Genomic DNA, 15,236 nt, shown 5'->3' with positions numbered 1-15,236 from the left:
ATTATATATATATATATATATATATATATATATATATATAGGTAATAAGTTCACCTGGTACATATAGACTAATGTAAGGCGTTTCTCTACACACACACCCGAACACCGAGACATTGTAAGCGTCCACGGGTGCGTGTACGGCGGCCGCAAGACGAACAGTGTTGTTCGGTCGGTCGACGTAATAGGACGAAAGACAAAATAAATAGTAGAGAACCAAACCCAACAGTGAATGTGTAAATGTTTCACACTGGCGACGAGGATGGGATATTTCTAACCTAAATAGTGTAGTGAGATGTCCGATATTGGTGAAATCATAGACTGGAAAATAATTACTCCTCTGGTTCACAGTGGAAAAACCGCGTGGGTATATGAGCTAACGAAAGAGCAACTGTTAAAAGTTTGTGAAAAGTACGGAGTCGAAGGAAGCGAAACCGAAAACATTGACATAATTCGTAAGCGTGTAGCATCCTTCGTAAAACGTCAAGAGAAACCCGAAACTCGCAAAATGTCCACGTGGTTAGGACAGATTGAACCGTTCAGAAAGGGAGGAAACTGGTGCGCTTTCATACAACAATTGGAAGCATTTATACAATTGAATGATGTTGGCGATGGGAAAAAGGCGGCCCTGTTATTAACGCAAGTGTCACAGGAAATCTTCGCTGAAATTCCAGCAATCTGTGAAAACGAACAACCGTTAACGCTGGGATATGCGGCACTCAAGGACAAACTCGAAAAACATTATAACCCCAAGCCCAACAAACAGTTACAGAGATTTGCGTTCCGGGACCGTAAACAAGGAATCGACGAGTCGATACAAGAATTTACAACAGCCCTGAAGAAATTAACATTGAAATGTCAATTCGGGCCCACGGAAATTAACAGCCAGCTGAAGGATCAAATAATTGCTGGCGTCCAAAACCCGCAGGTGAGGTACGAATTATTGAAAGCGCCGGCAGATGCTTCGCTCGAGGAAATAATTAAGATAGCAAAAACAGTCGAACTGGCGGACGCGAGAGCGGCGGGTCTCGGAACGCAAAAGACCGAGAATACCTCATCGAACCGGAGAATCGAACAAGGAACGATGGACACCGCAGAGGTACATGCGATACAGTCCAGACGTTTCGGAGCAGGACAGCATGGGAGAGGAAAGACCCACTCGCGAGGGTCACCGAGAGGACGAGAAATACAACATCAGCCAGCGGAATTCTCTCACCAAGGAGGTCGAGATGGACGGCAACAGAGGGAGCAGCTCTGTTATTGCTGTGGGGGCAAAAATCACATTAAACCAGAATGCACACTACGAAATAAATTTTGCAGCGAATGTGGGGAAAGAGGGCACATCTACAAAATGTGCAGACGCAGAGGCAAGACAGGAAATCGAGAAGCAGCTCGAAACCAGAATTACATCGAAACCGAAGACCCAGCCGAGATGACTGAAGACACCGAACAAGAGGGAACGTCCGACAGCGAGCGATTTTATAGCGATTTTTTTTTTATGCGGGTTTCCAACGTAGCAGATAATGAGCTAAGTAAAAAAGTTGAACCACAATTCGAGACAATCACAGTTGATAACATACCGTTAAAAATGGAAATAGACTCGGGTGCGGACGTGTCCGCTATTTCAAAAAAATGTTATGAAACCTTTTTCTCGAGAACACCAATACAGCCATCAGAAATATTTTTGCGCGCGTATGATAAGCAAAAGTTACCAATCATAGGATATATTAAAGTAACGGCAAAAAAAGATAATATTAAGATAAACGAGAATTTGTACATCATCGAAAATGGGGGTAAGCCGATTTTAGGCCGTATCTGGCTGCATGAATTCGGGATGTGGCCATTAGTGTTAAAAAAAAAATAATAAAACCAGAATATCACGTAAAAAAGACGGCGGGACAGACACGACAGAAGCATAACGAAAGCGAAAATAGAGAAACCGAAATTCAAAATTTTGAAAAAGAGTTCCCAAAAGTTTTCCCACCAGGAATTGGGAAGTTCACAAAAAGCGAACTAAAACTAACTTTGACGAAAGAGGCTCGTCCTAAATTCATGCAGCCGAGGAAAATACCCTGGGCGCTCCGGGATAAAGTCGAAAAAGAGCTATTAAGACTACAAAGTCTTGAAATCATATCCGCGGTGGAATTCTCGGACTGGGGGACGCCGGTGGTACCCGTATTAAAGGCAAATGGCGCGATCCGATTATGCGGTGATTATAAAGTAACGCTCAATAAATACCTTGAAATTGACCGGTACCCCCTCCCTCGAGTCGAGGAGGTGCTGGAAACCTAACGAGGGGGAAAGTTTTTACAAAATTGGATTTATCGGAGGCTTATCAACAACTACCGCTGTCGCAAGCCTCACAAAAGTTGGTGGTCGTTAGCACACACATGGGATTATTCAAATACCACCGGTTGCCTTACGGCGTCTCCACAGGGCCGGGATCTTTTCAAAGAATCATGGCAACATTATTACTAGGTATCCCGGGCACAATTGTATTTATAGACGACATTATAATAGCGGCACCAACTTTAGAGTTACATATAGATAGAGTACGGAAGACCTTGAAACGTTTAGACGATGCGGGGCTCAGATTAAAATTTAATAAATGTAAATTCTTGGTAGACGAAGTTTGCTATCTGGGGTTCCGAATCAATAAAGAAGGTATACGACCGTTATCGGATAAAATAAAAAGCGTTAAAGAGGCACCGCGGCCAAAGGACGTGTCAGAATTGAGAAGCTTCCTAGGGTCGATTAATTATTACGGTCGATTCATAGAAAATATGGCTCAGAAATTACGGCCTCTCTACGCATGTTTAGAACAAAATAATTTTGATTGGACAGAGGGATGCGACAAAGCATTCGAAGAAATTAAGCAAGAGCTTACCTCGGGTAAATTCCTAACCCATTTCGACCCCGAGAAGCAAACAGTCCTCACTTGTGATGCGTCCCTTTACGGAATAAGCGCGGTGTTAGCCCACAGAGCCAAGTCAGGATTCGATCGCCCGATCTGTTTCGCTAGCCGCACTCTCACGGCCGCGGAACGAAATTACTCACACCTCGACAAAGAGGGCCTTGCAATAATATTCGGAGTACGCAAATATTTTCAATACCTGTACGGATGCAGGTTCTTACTGCAAACGGACTCAGCAGCGCTGGCCCGGATTTTCGACCCGGACAAATCAGTCCCTGAGATTGCGGTAGCGAGATTACAACGGTGGGCGTTATTTCTGGCGCCATTTCATTACAATATAAAACACATAAAAGGCTCTAAAAACTATGCCGACTGGTTAAGCAGATTACCGTTACCAAACACAAAGGATGACGCAAAAGAATTCTCAATCTTGCAGAACTCGGGACACAACAATTTGAATTTAGCTAAAGATTACGACTTTGCCACATTAGACTGGAGAGCCGTACAAAAATATACTCGCGAAGACAAAATCCTAAATCAGATAATACGATGTTGTATGGACGGCTGGGGGGAAAATCAGCCGAAAGAAGAACTCGTAAAACCATTCTGGGATAAGAGAGAGGCGATAACGGTAGACAATAATTGTCTAATGTGGGGACATCGAGTAATCGTTCCGGAAAAATTACGAAAGGTTGTATTAAAAGAATTACACCACAGCCACTTTGGCACTATGAAAATGAAATCATTAGCGAGATCGTTTGTGTGGTGGCCGGGGATCGATCAGGAAATTGAGTCCATTACAAAAGAATGTCAACCGTGTCTCGAAACGAGAAAAACGCCACCGAAAATAGCATTAACCCCGTGGGCTTGGCCCACAACACCATGGCACAGAATCCACGCGGATTTTTTGGGGCCTTTTCTTGGGAAGACCGTCTTAGTCATAGTAGACAGTCATTCGAAGTGGCCCGAGGCATTCATAGTGCCATCAATGAACGAGATAAATACAATCCGAACGTTCAGAGACGTGTTCGCGAGGCACGGTTACCCGGCACACCTTATCACTGATAATTACTCTACATTTGTAGGTAAGGAATTCCAACGTTTTATTAAAGAAAGCGGTATCAGACATAGCACAACGCCCACGTATTTTCCCGCAACCAACGGGGCGGCGGAAAACTTCGTGGACACCTTCAAACGAAAAATAACATGCATGGCAAAAGACGGCATATCCCTCGAAAACGCGATTACAAATTTCCTGTTTGATTATCGGAGCACCCCGCACGCGGCCACACAAAAGACTCCCGCTAGTCTAGCATTAGGGCGAGAATTGAAAACGCGGTTTTCATTGTTACGACCGACGCCAACTTGGGAGCGTATCATAACGCACCAATCGCGACAAATAAAAAATTACCCCGGCACTAAACGAGCGGACTTCGCAGTAAATGATCCAGTCATGGCAAAGAAATATAGTCAGGGGGGAAGAGAGTCGTGGGCACCAGGAATCGTGGAAAAAGTGTTAGTGCCGGGTGTCACGTACTTGGTTAAAGTAGACAATGAGAAACCGTGGAAAAGACATGCGAATCAGCTCATCAAACGCAAGGAGACCAGGCCGGAAAGGTCACTTGGGACGGATAGTGAACGACTCCACACACCCGAAACATCTCAGTCACCGATCCGCCGTTCGGAGCGTTTACGAAATAAGAAGGGGGAGGTGTTGAAACAGGTGTGTTTCGTCATCGTTCGGCTTCCTCGCGTTCGGGCTCCTTGGTGTTGAACAGCTCGCCGACCCAGGGTTCTAAACGACAAGTGGAGTGACGACGCGAGGAACGGAGTTGGTACGGGTGAAATAACTGAGACGAGTGGGTTGCGGGTAAATAAATTATACTCGCTGCCTTTCGGACGCGTAAGCTACGGTGCCTCAGGATACGGTTCCTCAGGATATAGTGCACGGTAATAATGCTACGGTACCCGTGAGTTTAAAACGTGTGACCGTGAGAGTACTACCTGTAAGAGGCGTAGGGTGCAGGCAGGATGGACAGGAGTAGGATTAGATCGCGACTGTCGTCGTGATCTCCCTACCTAGGCCGGGTTGTAGTGGTCCTTCGATGTCCGTGACGCACGGGTCATCGAAGTTCCTCCGGACAGTCGTTCAGGGAGTTCGGTCAAGGTGACGCACCTTGTCTGGCTCGACTGGCCTCGTGGGCGACTCGCCTCACGAGGGTGACTTTCCAGGCGGTTCTTAGGCGACGTCGAAGGGTGACGCACCACTTCTAGTTCGGCCGATTTCGTGGACGACGCGTCTCACGAAATATACCGGTGACGCACCGGGTATGTTCGAGGTGGAGTACAACTCGCACCAGCGGAGCGACAGGATAACTGGACAGGAGATTCTCCGACGAAGTCAAAGAGTGACGCACCGCTTCTTGTTCGTCGACTCTCGGAGGCGACGCGCCTGGCGAAAGTGACCGGTGACGCACCGGGTGTTCGAGGTGGAGCACAGCTCGCACCAGCGGAAGTACAGGATACTGGACAGGCGGTTCTCCAACGAAGTCAAAGGGGTGACGCACCGCTTCTTATTCGCTGGCTCTCGGAGGCGACGTGCCTGGCGAAAGTGACCGGTGACGCACCGGGTGTTCGAGGTGGAGCACGGCTCGCACCAGCGGACGGACAGGACGGCAGGGTTCCGACGAGGCCGAAGGGGTGACACACCGCTTCTTAATCGTCGACTCTCGGAGGCGACGCGCCTAGCGAAAGAGACCGGTGACGCACCGGGTGTTCGAGGTAGAGCACGGCTCGTACCAGCGGAACCAGGATGCCGATAACGGCGGAGACGTGGACAACGGTCACAGGTAGAATACTCACAGCACTGGAATATCGCACGATGTTGTCCCTGGATAACTGCTGGCAAGCTCAGGTGGTCCTAGTCTGTTCGCGACGGCTTTTATAGGGATGGTTTGGTGGTAAGGGATGGTGGTGCGGTGCGGTATTTTGATAATGACGTATACCGTCTTTCGAACAGTATTTTGAAAATTTGATTTGGATTCCCGTTGGAATACGGGCCTGGGTGCGGGGTACGTGCGGTACGGGCGGTGTTGTTGTTGTGACAGGAGGCCGGTGGTACGTTACTAGATCGCGACGTTGTGTATAACCGGTGGAGGTTTGCTAGGGGTTTATTCGTAACGGGCCTACGTTATGTAGGTCTGTTACAGTGTGATATCCTGAAGCGAGAGCTATGTATATATATATAGGTAATAAGTTCACCTGGTACATATAGACTAATGTAAGGCGTTTCTCTACACACACACCCGAACACCGAGACATTGTAAGCGTCCACGGGTTCGTGTACGGCGGCCGCAAGACGAACAGTGTTGTTCGGTCGGTCGACGTAATAGGACGAAAGACAAAATAAATAGTAGAGAACCAAACCCAACAGTGAATGTGTAAATGTTTCACACTGATTTGATACCCGATTTTGACATATTCGGATATATTACTTGTTGTAGTTTAAGAATTTCATAGTCTAGCCTGCAACTAACCGCTACTCTTAATTTTATAAACTTTTTAATAAGTGCCCGTACCTTGCCTTTATGTTGTATTGTGGAAAATTCGTTAATTTCTTTTTAAATTTATTAGTTATGTCGTTAAGTTTCATTTTCTGCGAATAATTACCAATACATATACATTCATAACAAATTTGGATTTTTGTACAAAATTTTGCCATTTGTCCGCCACAGAAAAATTCAATATTCGTGTATATCACGATATGAAATACATTTCTTTTGCAAAAAATGCGTATTAGGATGGAAATTGTTATTAATAATCATATAATAATCATTTTTATGCATAATACAATTTTGCAATAATTATACAGGGTGGACGATTTATCTGAAGAGATTGAAATATCTCGAGAAACGACAACAAAAAGCAAATCTTGCGATTTTACTGAAATTGATCAATATTTAATCAGAAATGTGCAAGATCACGGGATTGAATGATTCGTTTTGGATCACATTCAAAGTACCGAGGATGACTCGGATAGCGAATAGCGTTTTGTTAAGTTTGTTAATTTTGTTGATACTATTATAATTTGTCTAAGTTTATTATTATTAATATTAAATATGGTACATTTATTATTAATTTCGTTTTAAATTTGTTAGTTTTTAAAAATATATTTTTATTTAAATAAAAATTGTTAATTTCTTAATAAATTTATTAATTATGTTGGTAAATATAATTTTCTGTAAAAAAATTACCTATATATACTGTGACGTGGCAGCTTTGCCGACGTCTGTCCGAACCCTTTTAACCGAGACCGGGTCACTCGCGAGCCGATACGAATCGAAGCGAGCGTAGCGATCGATCTCCCTGGAGACAACCGGCCTCCAGCGGCGGAAAATTTATCGCATTTGAATGTCGCGCCGCTGGGCGCGACACGGAGTTTCAGGACCTGCTCCCTTGCAAGGGGAGCCGACACCTATCCGCAGCTGCTAATTGGCGAAAGCCATTACGGGAAGACGCCCGGCCGACCTATCACGCAACGGCGCGAACGAGGAAGACAACGGGGATTGGACCGAGCTCGGATTCACCAACCCGGAGATGCCGACGAGGAAATGACTTCGTAGGGACGTTCATCTGCCCAACCTTGCCGACTCTCACCCGGGAACAGCCGCGAGAGCTCACCTGGAATAGCTCGGGTCCATCCCCTCGCCCTCGCAGCGTTATCGGACGCGGCCCCGAGAAAATGAACAATTGTCGGAGGCCCGGGTCCGAATTCCCTGAATTCGGCCCTGTAGCGAGGAGCCACGCGATAGGTCCGGCCGTCGTAGCAGCGAGGATAGACGAGGAAGTAGTGGGGGACGCCCCGTTTCCGCGTTCCGAGCCGACGCGAAGTGTGTCACTAGGACGAAGGACACAGTGACACGCGCACGTGTTTTGAAACCGCGTTGATTGTAGAAAAGTACTGTGCTACGACCGCCATTGTCGGGCTTGAGCCGTGCCGTTTGGTAAGTACCGGTCATATTGTTGCGAATAAAGTTCTGTGATTGCTCGTATTGGCTCGGGACGTCTTTTGGAAGGTTCTGTAACCTATTTGCGCGGGCTAAGTGCTTCGGCGCGTCCGGGGTTCGAGACGAGTGTTCTCGCGCCGGCGCCGAAGCAGTGTGTCGTAGCGATCCCGAGTGGTTTTGCGGGACGTACGAATTTCGATTGCGGCCCTTTAGATTCACGATCCTCGAAAGTTCCACGGTGGGACGACGCGACGCGCCCGCTTCGATCTCGCTACGTGTTTGCCGTCCTCGCCTAGTCTCTTCGCACTGCGACGCGTATTCTATCGGGGCTCGGCGGAAATCGTGCCTTTCCAGGCTTGTATCATTCACGTGGAATCCTGTGACCGCCGAGTCCGACGCGAACCGGGAATATTACGCGCGAACGACCGAACACCCGTCGAAATCGATCGAGATCGCGCCGGCGGCCATCTTGTTTGCCACCGGCTCTCGCCGGTGGCCTGTCAACGTTAATTCCCGAGATAATAAACGATCTTTGTCTGCCGTAAATGTCTCGGTTCATTCTTTCCCTGTGAGAAACGTTCCCGTCGCGGGGAATGCCCCGTCCTTCATCCCCCGTGTAACCTTGGACCCTTCTACCGCTATCCCAGGTCGCGCAATCCTCGTGTGTTCGGAAAAGCGATCCCTCGGGTTTGAATCCCGATTGTTTTCGTGCGGCACGAGTGCGTGCCTGGCGCCCGTAGGTTCCATTTCGAGCGCTCGAGGGAGGACAATTTCGAATACGCGAGTGATTGTTTGTCCCGGGAGGACCACGTTTCGCGCGACCGAGCGTGGCCCGGCCGTCAGGCCATAATTTCCCGAGTCCGGTCACCGATTCTGTCGAGAACCGGTGAACGGCGTGACAATACATAAATAACCAAATTTGGATAAGTGCCGAATATTAGGCCATTTGTTCGCACTGTGCGACGCGACGACCGCGATGATCATACATATGACAGAGTTGGGCAGGAATTAATTACATGAGTAATTAATTACATCTTCAATTACATGTGCAAAAGTGGACTATACTTACAATAAGAAAACGGTGAAATGGTCCAAAACATAAAACTTAGTGGTTTAAAAGAACAATTACACTGAAGTAATTGTTAGACTCAATTACAATTACTGTAATTGTGTTAAGTAATTGCAATTACTTCTTTCACAATTACTGTAATTGTAATTGTGGTCCGCAATTACAATTACTGGTTGAGAGAAAGTAATTGCAATTCCAATTCCATATAATTGTAATTGTATTTCTGCAATTCCCAAGTAATTTTAATGCAATTACAAGTAATTGTAATTGTTTGTTGCAATTACAAGTACATAATTGTAGCTGGTAGCTGCAATTCCTTTCCAAACAGACGACGCTCGCGCGTGAACATTCACACGCCGTTAGGGTACTCTCACACACCGCTAGACCATGTACACTAGGGTGGACCTTATTTTTTGACCAACGAATTTTTTTCACGACGCCCCCCAGAATGGTTCTCTTTGGTGAAAAAAAAATTTGTGCAAAATTTAAGATCGATCGGATAAAAGGATCACGTGGCGCATTTAAATTGAAAATTTTGAAAATTTTGAAATTCATCGTAACTATAAAGTATTATATATCGTTGGATTTGTAATTTTTTTCTAAATAAGAATATGGAAAAATTATATGACCTTAATTTAAAAAAAAATAACGATGACCTTGAAATTTCGAAAATTTGATTTAAAAAAAAATTTTTTTTATGCCATTATATTTACCATATTGAACAATGCAACTTTTTCCTCTGACATTTTTTCGTAGAACCACAAATAACAGATATTTAAACATATCGATTTATTACCTATGACCGAATATAATTTATTACGTTACCTCCAGATGTACCCCGTGGACCTTAAGTCCACTTTTTTACAATTTTACCTATCTTGAAATTCATAAGCGCACACCCGGGAAACAGATGTAAACCCTCGTTAAAAATTTTATAACAACCCGTACTTAAACTCCCACTCCTATTCCTACTCCTATCCTTACAAGTTTTTCCACCAATTACTTTCAACTCCATCAACCAATCATCACGCTTTTTCAAACAAACGACATCCACACCGAAGTAAGATTTAGATGTATCAGAGAACCACCGATTAGATCTGTCTGAGCTAACGAACTGTAATCATCAGTATCGAGTAAGCGAACATACAACCTCAAGTGTTGTCTTTGATCAACTATCACCTCAACTTACAAAATCGGACTCGTGATCATCGTCGTTCAATCCAGATTTGGCAGACGCGAGACGTTACAGTAGTCATACAGGAAGACTACTCAATTTCTATATAAATTGAGAAGCCCAATGGAAAGTAGAAGTCGCGAAAAACTGTTCTTATTAGAACATGATGAAAATCAGATAATTGACGCTAAGTTGCCATCGAAACGACAAGTTTTAGGAGTGCTATTTTATAATTTGCGGAAAGTGAAATTGAACCTTCGGTCTAGTGCACACCTTGTTGTTAAAGAAGTGGAGGTGTTGTGGGAAAAGGCCAAAATTCCAGTTCAGTTAAACAGTCGCTGTGTCGAGAAATTGGAGTCATTATACCACAAGTGGAAGGTCTTACAAAAGAGTTGTAAACGACGATCCCAGATACAAGATCAACAGGAACAAGAGTTTCTTGATCAATTAGTGATCTTTTAGTAGCGGCGATTATTATAAAAAATTTGTCATTTTACCAACTAATGTGGCCGATCACATGCAAGAGGACATTTCAGGTTTTATATCAGACGAAAGCCGAAAATTTTTTAGTAGATTTAATATATTGACAGAATTTTTAAAAAAAGATCCAGTAGTTTGGCAAGATGAAGATTCTTACAAACTAGGTTTAGATATAGTTAAGGCTTTACCTGTGGTCAATGATTCGGCAGAAAGAGCCGTTAAGCTAATACAGGATTACATACAATCAAATTTTAGCTCGCAATGAGGAAGAAAAGCAGTTGGTACTGCAAATGGTAAAAGATTACCGCCAGCAATATCCTGACGCAACGAAAACAACAATAGCGAAAAACATGTAAATCGAACGTCGAGGGTCCGCAGCACAGGCGAACCACACAGCTACCTCCCTCTCAGGGAAACCCAGAGGGGTAGCGTCATAAAATACGCTGGCAGCGCGGGTCCTTACAGCCACTTCGGGTCTGAGGACCGGTTCTTCCAGTGACTTGTCAAGTTTGGATTCTCTCTCTAGATTTTGTATTGTTTGTCTGTTCATTTAATAAAATGCATTCTTGGCGAGCGGCTTCACCATTGATCGGCGTATTATTTGGTGACCCGCTCTGTCCTTGCCATCTTAAAAGCGGATAGCCTTACATTAGAATATAAGAAATAGTTCCTTATCACTATTCTGTAGAATATATTCAAAATATTCATTCACATGTATAGTACAATAGTACAATACAAAATGACATATCTCTGTTATTTGTGGTTATACGAAAAAATGTCAGAGGAAAAAGTTGCACTGTTCAATATGGTAAATATAATGGCACAAAAAAAATTTTTTTAAAAATGAAATTTTCGAAATTTCAAGGTCATTGTTATTTTTTTTTTAATTAAGGTCATATAATTTTTCCATATTCTTATTTTTAAAAAAATTACAAATCTAACGATATATAATACTTTATAGTTACGATGAATTTCAAAATTTTCAAAATTTTCAATTTAAATGCACCACGTGATCCTTTTTTTCGATCGATTTCAAACTTTGCCCAAATTTTTTTCTCACCAAAGAGAACCATTCTTGGGGGCGTCGTGCTTTGTATCTCGATAAAAATTTTTCGCCAAGTATAGCTTAGGTCCACCCTAATGTACACGTACGCGAGGATTGCAAGGGGGTCCGGGATTCAACTTCTCATTTCTCGATAATGCAAGGACGGGGTTTCTTAGTAGTAAAAATCGCTAGATGAAAGATCAATCTAGCCCATTGTTTGCCTCAAAAGTTCTTCTTTTACGTTTCTGAGCAATGGTTTTGCAATATTTGGCTGCATGTTGCCCGTCCGAGAGGCTACTACGCCGGCGTGACTGCAGCGTCATTTGACGGGCAACATGCAGCCAAGTATTGCAAAACATTGCTCGGAAACGTAAAAGAAGAACTTTTGAAGCAAACAATGGGCTAGATTGATCTTTCATCTAGCGACAGAGTTGGGCAAATTTTATTTCGAATAACGAATAAAGAATAACGAATAAATCCCAGGATTTATTCGAGAATAACGAATAACGATTTTATTCGCTGGAAATTATTCGTAGCTTACGAATAACGCTTTATTCGTTATTCGTTAGTCACGAATGAATCCCGGGAGTTTTATTCGATATTCGTTATTCTAAATAACATCAATCCATAGCTCGTCTCGGGCTCTGCCTCGAGTGTCAAGTGTCGAGTGTCGAGTGTCGAGTGTCGAGTGTCGAGTGTCGATTGTCGATTGTTGCCGGCGCGCGGCCGGCTTCGCATATTCTCCGGCCTTTATTCTTATTCGCTGCCGTCATTTAGAACAGGGCTCGAAATTTTTTCATCGCGACGGCCGAGAATCGGAGACTATGCGTCCCGCGCGTCTCGCTCCCCGGACTGGCCCTAGTGCTCGGAGCTGCTCAGGCGCGTACCATTTCATAGGCGCTATTCGTGGTGCATCATGATGACACTCGTGTCAATAGGTTTCCGCATTACCTTTGAGGTACTATTGCCAATGCGTTTTTTTTTTGTTAGTGGTATCCCCTGTAGGCCTACTAAATTTTAAATTTTTTAATTTATCTTATGAATTTATTTTTCTAATTAATTTTCTACAGCTGCTGCCCGAAATTATCGTGCGACATAGTAGAGTAGGCCTACAGGAGATAGCACTAACAAAAAAAAACGCATCGACAACGTGTAATGAGGAAACCTATTGACACGAGTGTCATCATGATGCACCACGAATAGCGCCTATGAAATGGTACGCGCCTGAGCAGCTCCGAGCACTAGGGCCAGTCCGGGGAGCGAGACGCGCGGGACGCATAGTCTCCGATTCTCGGCCGTCGCGATGAAAAAATTTCGAGCCCTGTTCTAAATGACGGCAGCGAATAAGAATAAAGGCCGGAGAATATGCGAAGCCGGCCGCGCGCCGGCAACAATCGACAATCGACACTCGACACTCGACACTTGACACTCGAGGCAGAGCCCGAGACGAGCTATGGATTGATGTTATTTAGAATAACGAATAACGAATAAAACTCCCGGGATTCATTCGTGACTAAAGAATAACGAATAAAGCGTTATTCGTAAGCTACGAATAATTTCCAGCGAATAAAATCGTTATTCGTTATTCTCGAATAAATCCTGGAATTTATTCGTTATTCGAAATAAAATTTGCCCAACTCTGTCTAGCGATTCTGACTACTAAAAAACCCCGTCCTTGCATTATCGAGAAATCAGAAGTTGAATCCCGTATCCTTGCAATCCTCGCGTACGTATACATGGTCTAGCGGAGTATGAATGTTCACGCGTGAGCGTCGTTTGTTTGGAAAGAAATTGCAGCTACATTGCACGCTTCGCAGCAACGTGAGCCTGTCCCGGCGCGGCGCGGCGTTTGTTTACTTTCTCACTCGGGTCATACATATATAGGGTGACCTTTCAACTTTGAAAGACTACATACTCCTTGATTTTCGAATGCGTGGTCGGGCCGGCCCTCAACGCCCCCCCACCACCTAATCCTAACTAATTCTGATCGCATGATTTTTGCATTCTATATATAGCCGTCATACAGGATTTGAACTAGTAATGAGAGAGACACCCTGTTTTTTCTCTCATCTCCACAGCGTGTTTAGAAACAAAAAGTAAACAAACGCCGCGCCGGGACAGGCTCACGTTGCTGCGAAGCGTGCAAGAGTACGGAAAATTCAATACAGTATCAGCGATAGTTGTTTGTGAATAGAATCTCGAAAACTAAAATCGAGCGGCAATACCATGTATAGGAAAAAGTTGTTGAGAATGAAGCCCCTAATGTAAGTATTTGCCGAATTATTTACTCGCGACAGCCGATTTTCGAAGACTACGCCCCCCTGACCCCATCGCTTCCTGTGGTGCACCGTCAATGGAAATAATTTTACTTTGACTCGAGAGAATCTTGAAGAGTATGAAAAATTATGTCGAAAATCATGCAGTATATGTATGTACACTTACCTATTTCGTTGTAATTTTCTTCTGCTGTATCTTTTTGTGGAGCATCGAAGTCGTTTTGTACTGCTTCTTCCTTTGGGTGCTCGACTGGACACCGTTTGCTCCGTAGGTTGCGATGAACTAGCACTCTCCATAACTAATAATCACTAATCACCCAAATCACCAACTAACTAATCCCTAACTACCGCACAATGCCGCGCAAAGACTAATACTGTAAATGGCTCAAAGAACAATTCACGTCTAAACGCGTTTGTGTTCGCCAGTTATAATGTGGTTATAATGAAGGCTTCAATTGTTCCGATATCGCGCACCATTTTTCGTACGATGGATGGCCGGTAGAGGCGCTTGCAGCCTCAATAACCGGATACACGGTGAAAAAAAAAAAATTTGAAAAGATTTGTATGATTTGATTCTGAAAAATGAATGTATATATAACATGTGCATTTGTGTATATTTTGTAACTTGTAGAACACGTCCTGAAGTTTTTTTGTCCGGAACAGATTGTTTCGGTACTTCCGCGCCAATATTACTGCCTCAGCTATGGCGGCTCAGATATCGCGCATGCGCGAGCAAAATTGTGCAGAATCGCAGCACCGTCGGGAAGATTCGGCCATTTGAACTTTGACTCTGTGACGGACAGTTCCAGACACAAAAGTAAATATAACAAACCTCGATAATTTTTATAAAGTGTTTTTACATTTGTTTGTTGGAAAATACAAAAGATAGTTACAAAAATGGCAAAAAGTAATGGAACAGATTCGGAAATATATTATTGGATAAATGTATGAATAGATGTCTCAATTCGATCGATAATTGTGCATAAAAGGCCACACCTCGCCGTAACCTCGAAGATCTTTCAATATGTTATCAGGCCGAAGATTTCGATCAACCTTTTCTGACAGAAACTAGAAAAAAGCGAGCTAATAAAAACGTGGTAAAATATGAAAATTCGTGAATTCGTGACTATCGGTAAGTAAATTGTAGAACGTGCTCTTGCAGAATCAGTGAATAATAATGATGTGGAAAGCGTACGTTCGGTGTCATTTGAGTGGAAAATTGGTCATTGCTATCGAGGCTAGATGCATAATGAAAAATAGATGTTCTAATAAATA

At 43.9% G+C, this 15,236-nt stretch overlaps 1 protein-coding gene across 1 annotated transcript in view; it reads right to left on the bottom strand.

Moving 5' to 3' along the window:
- LOC143217524 (uncharacterized) overlaps window positions 1-14,332 on the bottom strand; it is a 44,107-nt gene extending 29,775 nt beyond the window's left edge. Inside the window, exon 1 of the mRNA XM_076441906.1 lies at window positions 14,128-14,332. Coding sequence (XP_076298021.1) covers window positions 14,128-14,258 — 131 coding nt within the window. The 5' untranslated portion in view covers window positions 14,259-14,332. The remainder of the gene's footprint in view (window positions 1-14,127) is intronic.
- Between the last annotated feature and the right edge of the window lie 904 nt (window positions 14,333-15,236).

This window comes from Lasioglossum baleicum, chromosome 17 (assembly GCF_051020765.1).
Source record: "Lasioglossum baleicum chromosome 17, iyLasBale1, whole genome shotgun sequence".
In the NCBI taxonomy this organism is placed as follows: domain Eukaryota; kingdom Metazoa; phylum Arthropoda; class Insecta; order Hymenoptera; family Halictidae; genus Lasioglossum; species Lasioglossum baleicum.
The sequence above is the reverse complement of the archived record's forward strand: the minus strand, read 5'-3'. Positions and strand labels throughout refer to the sequence as shown.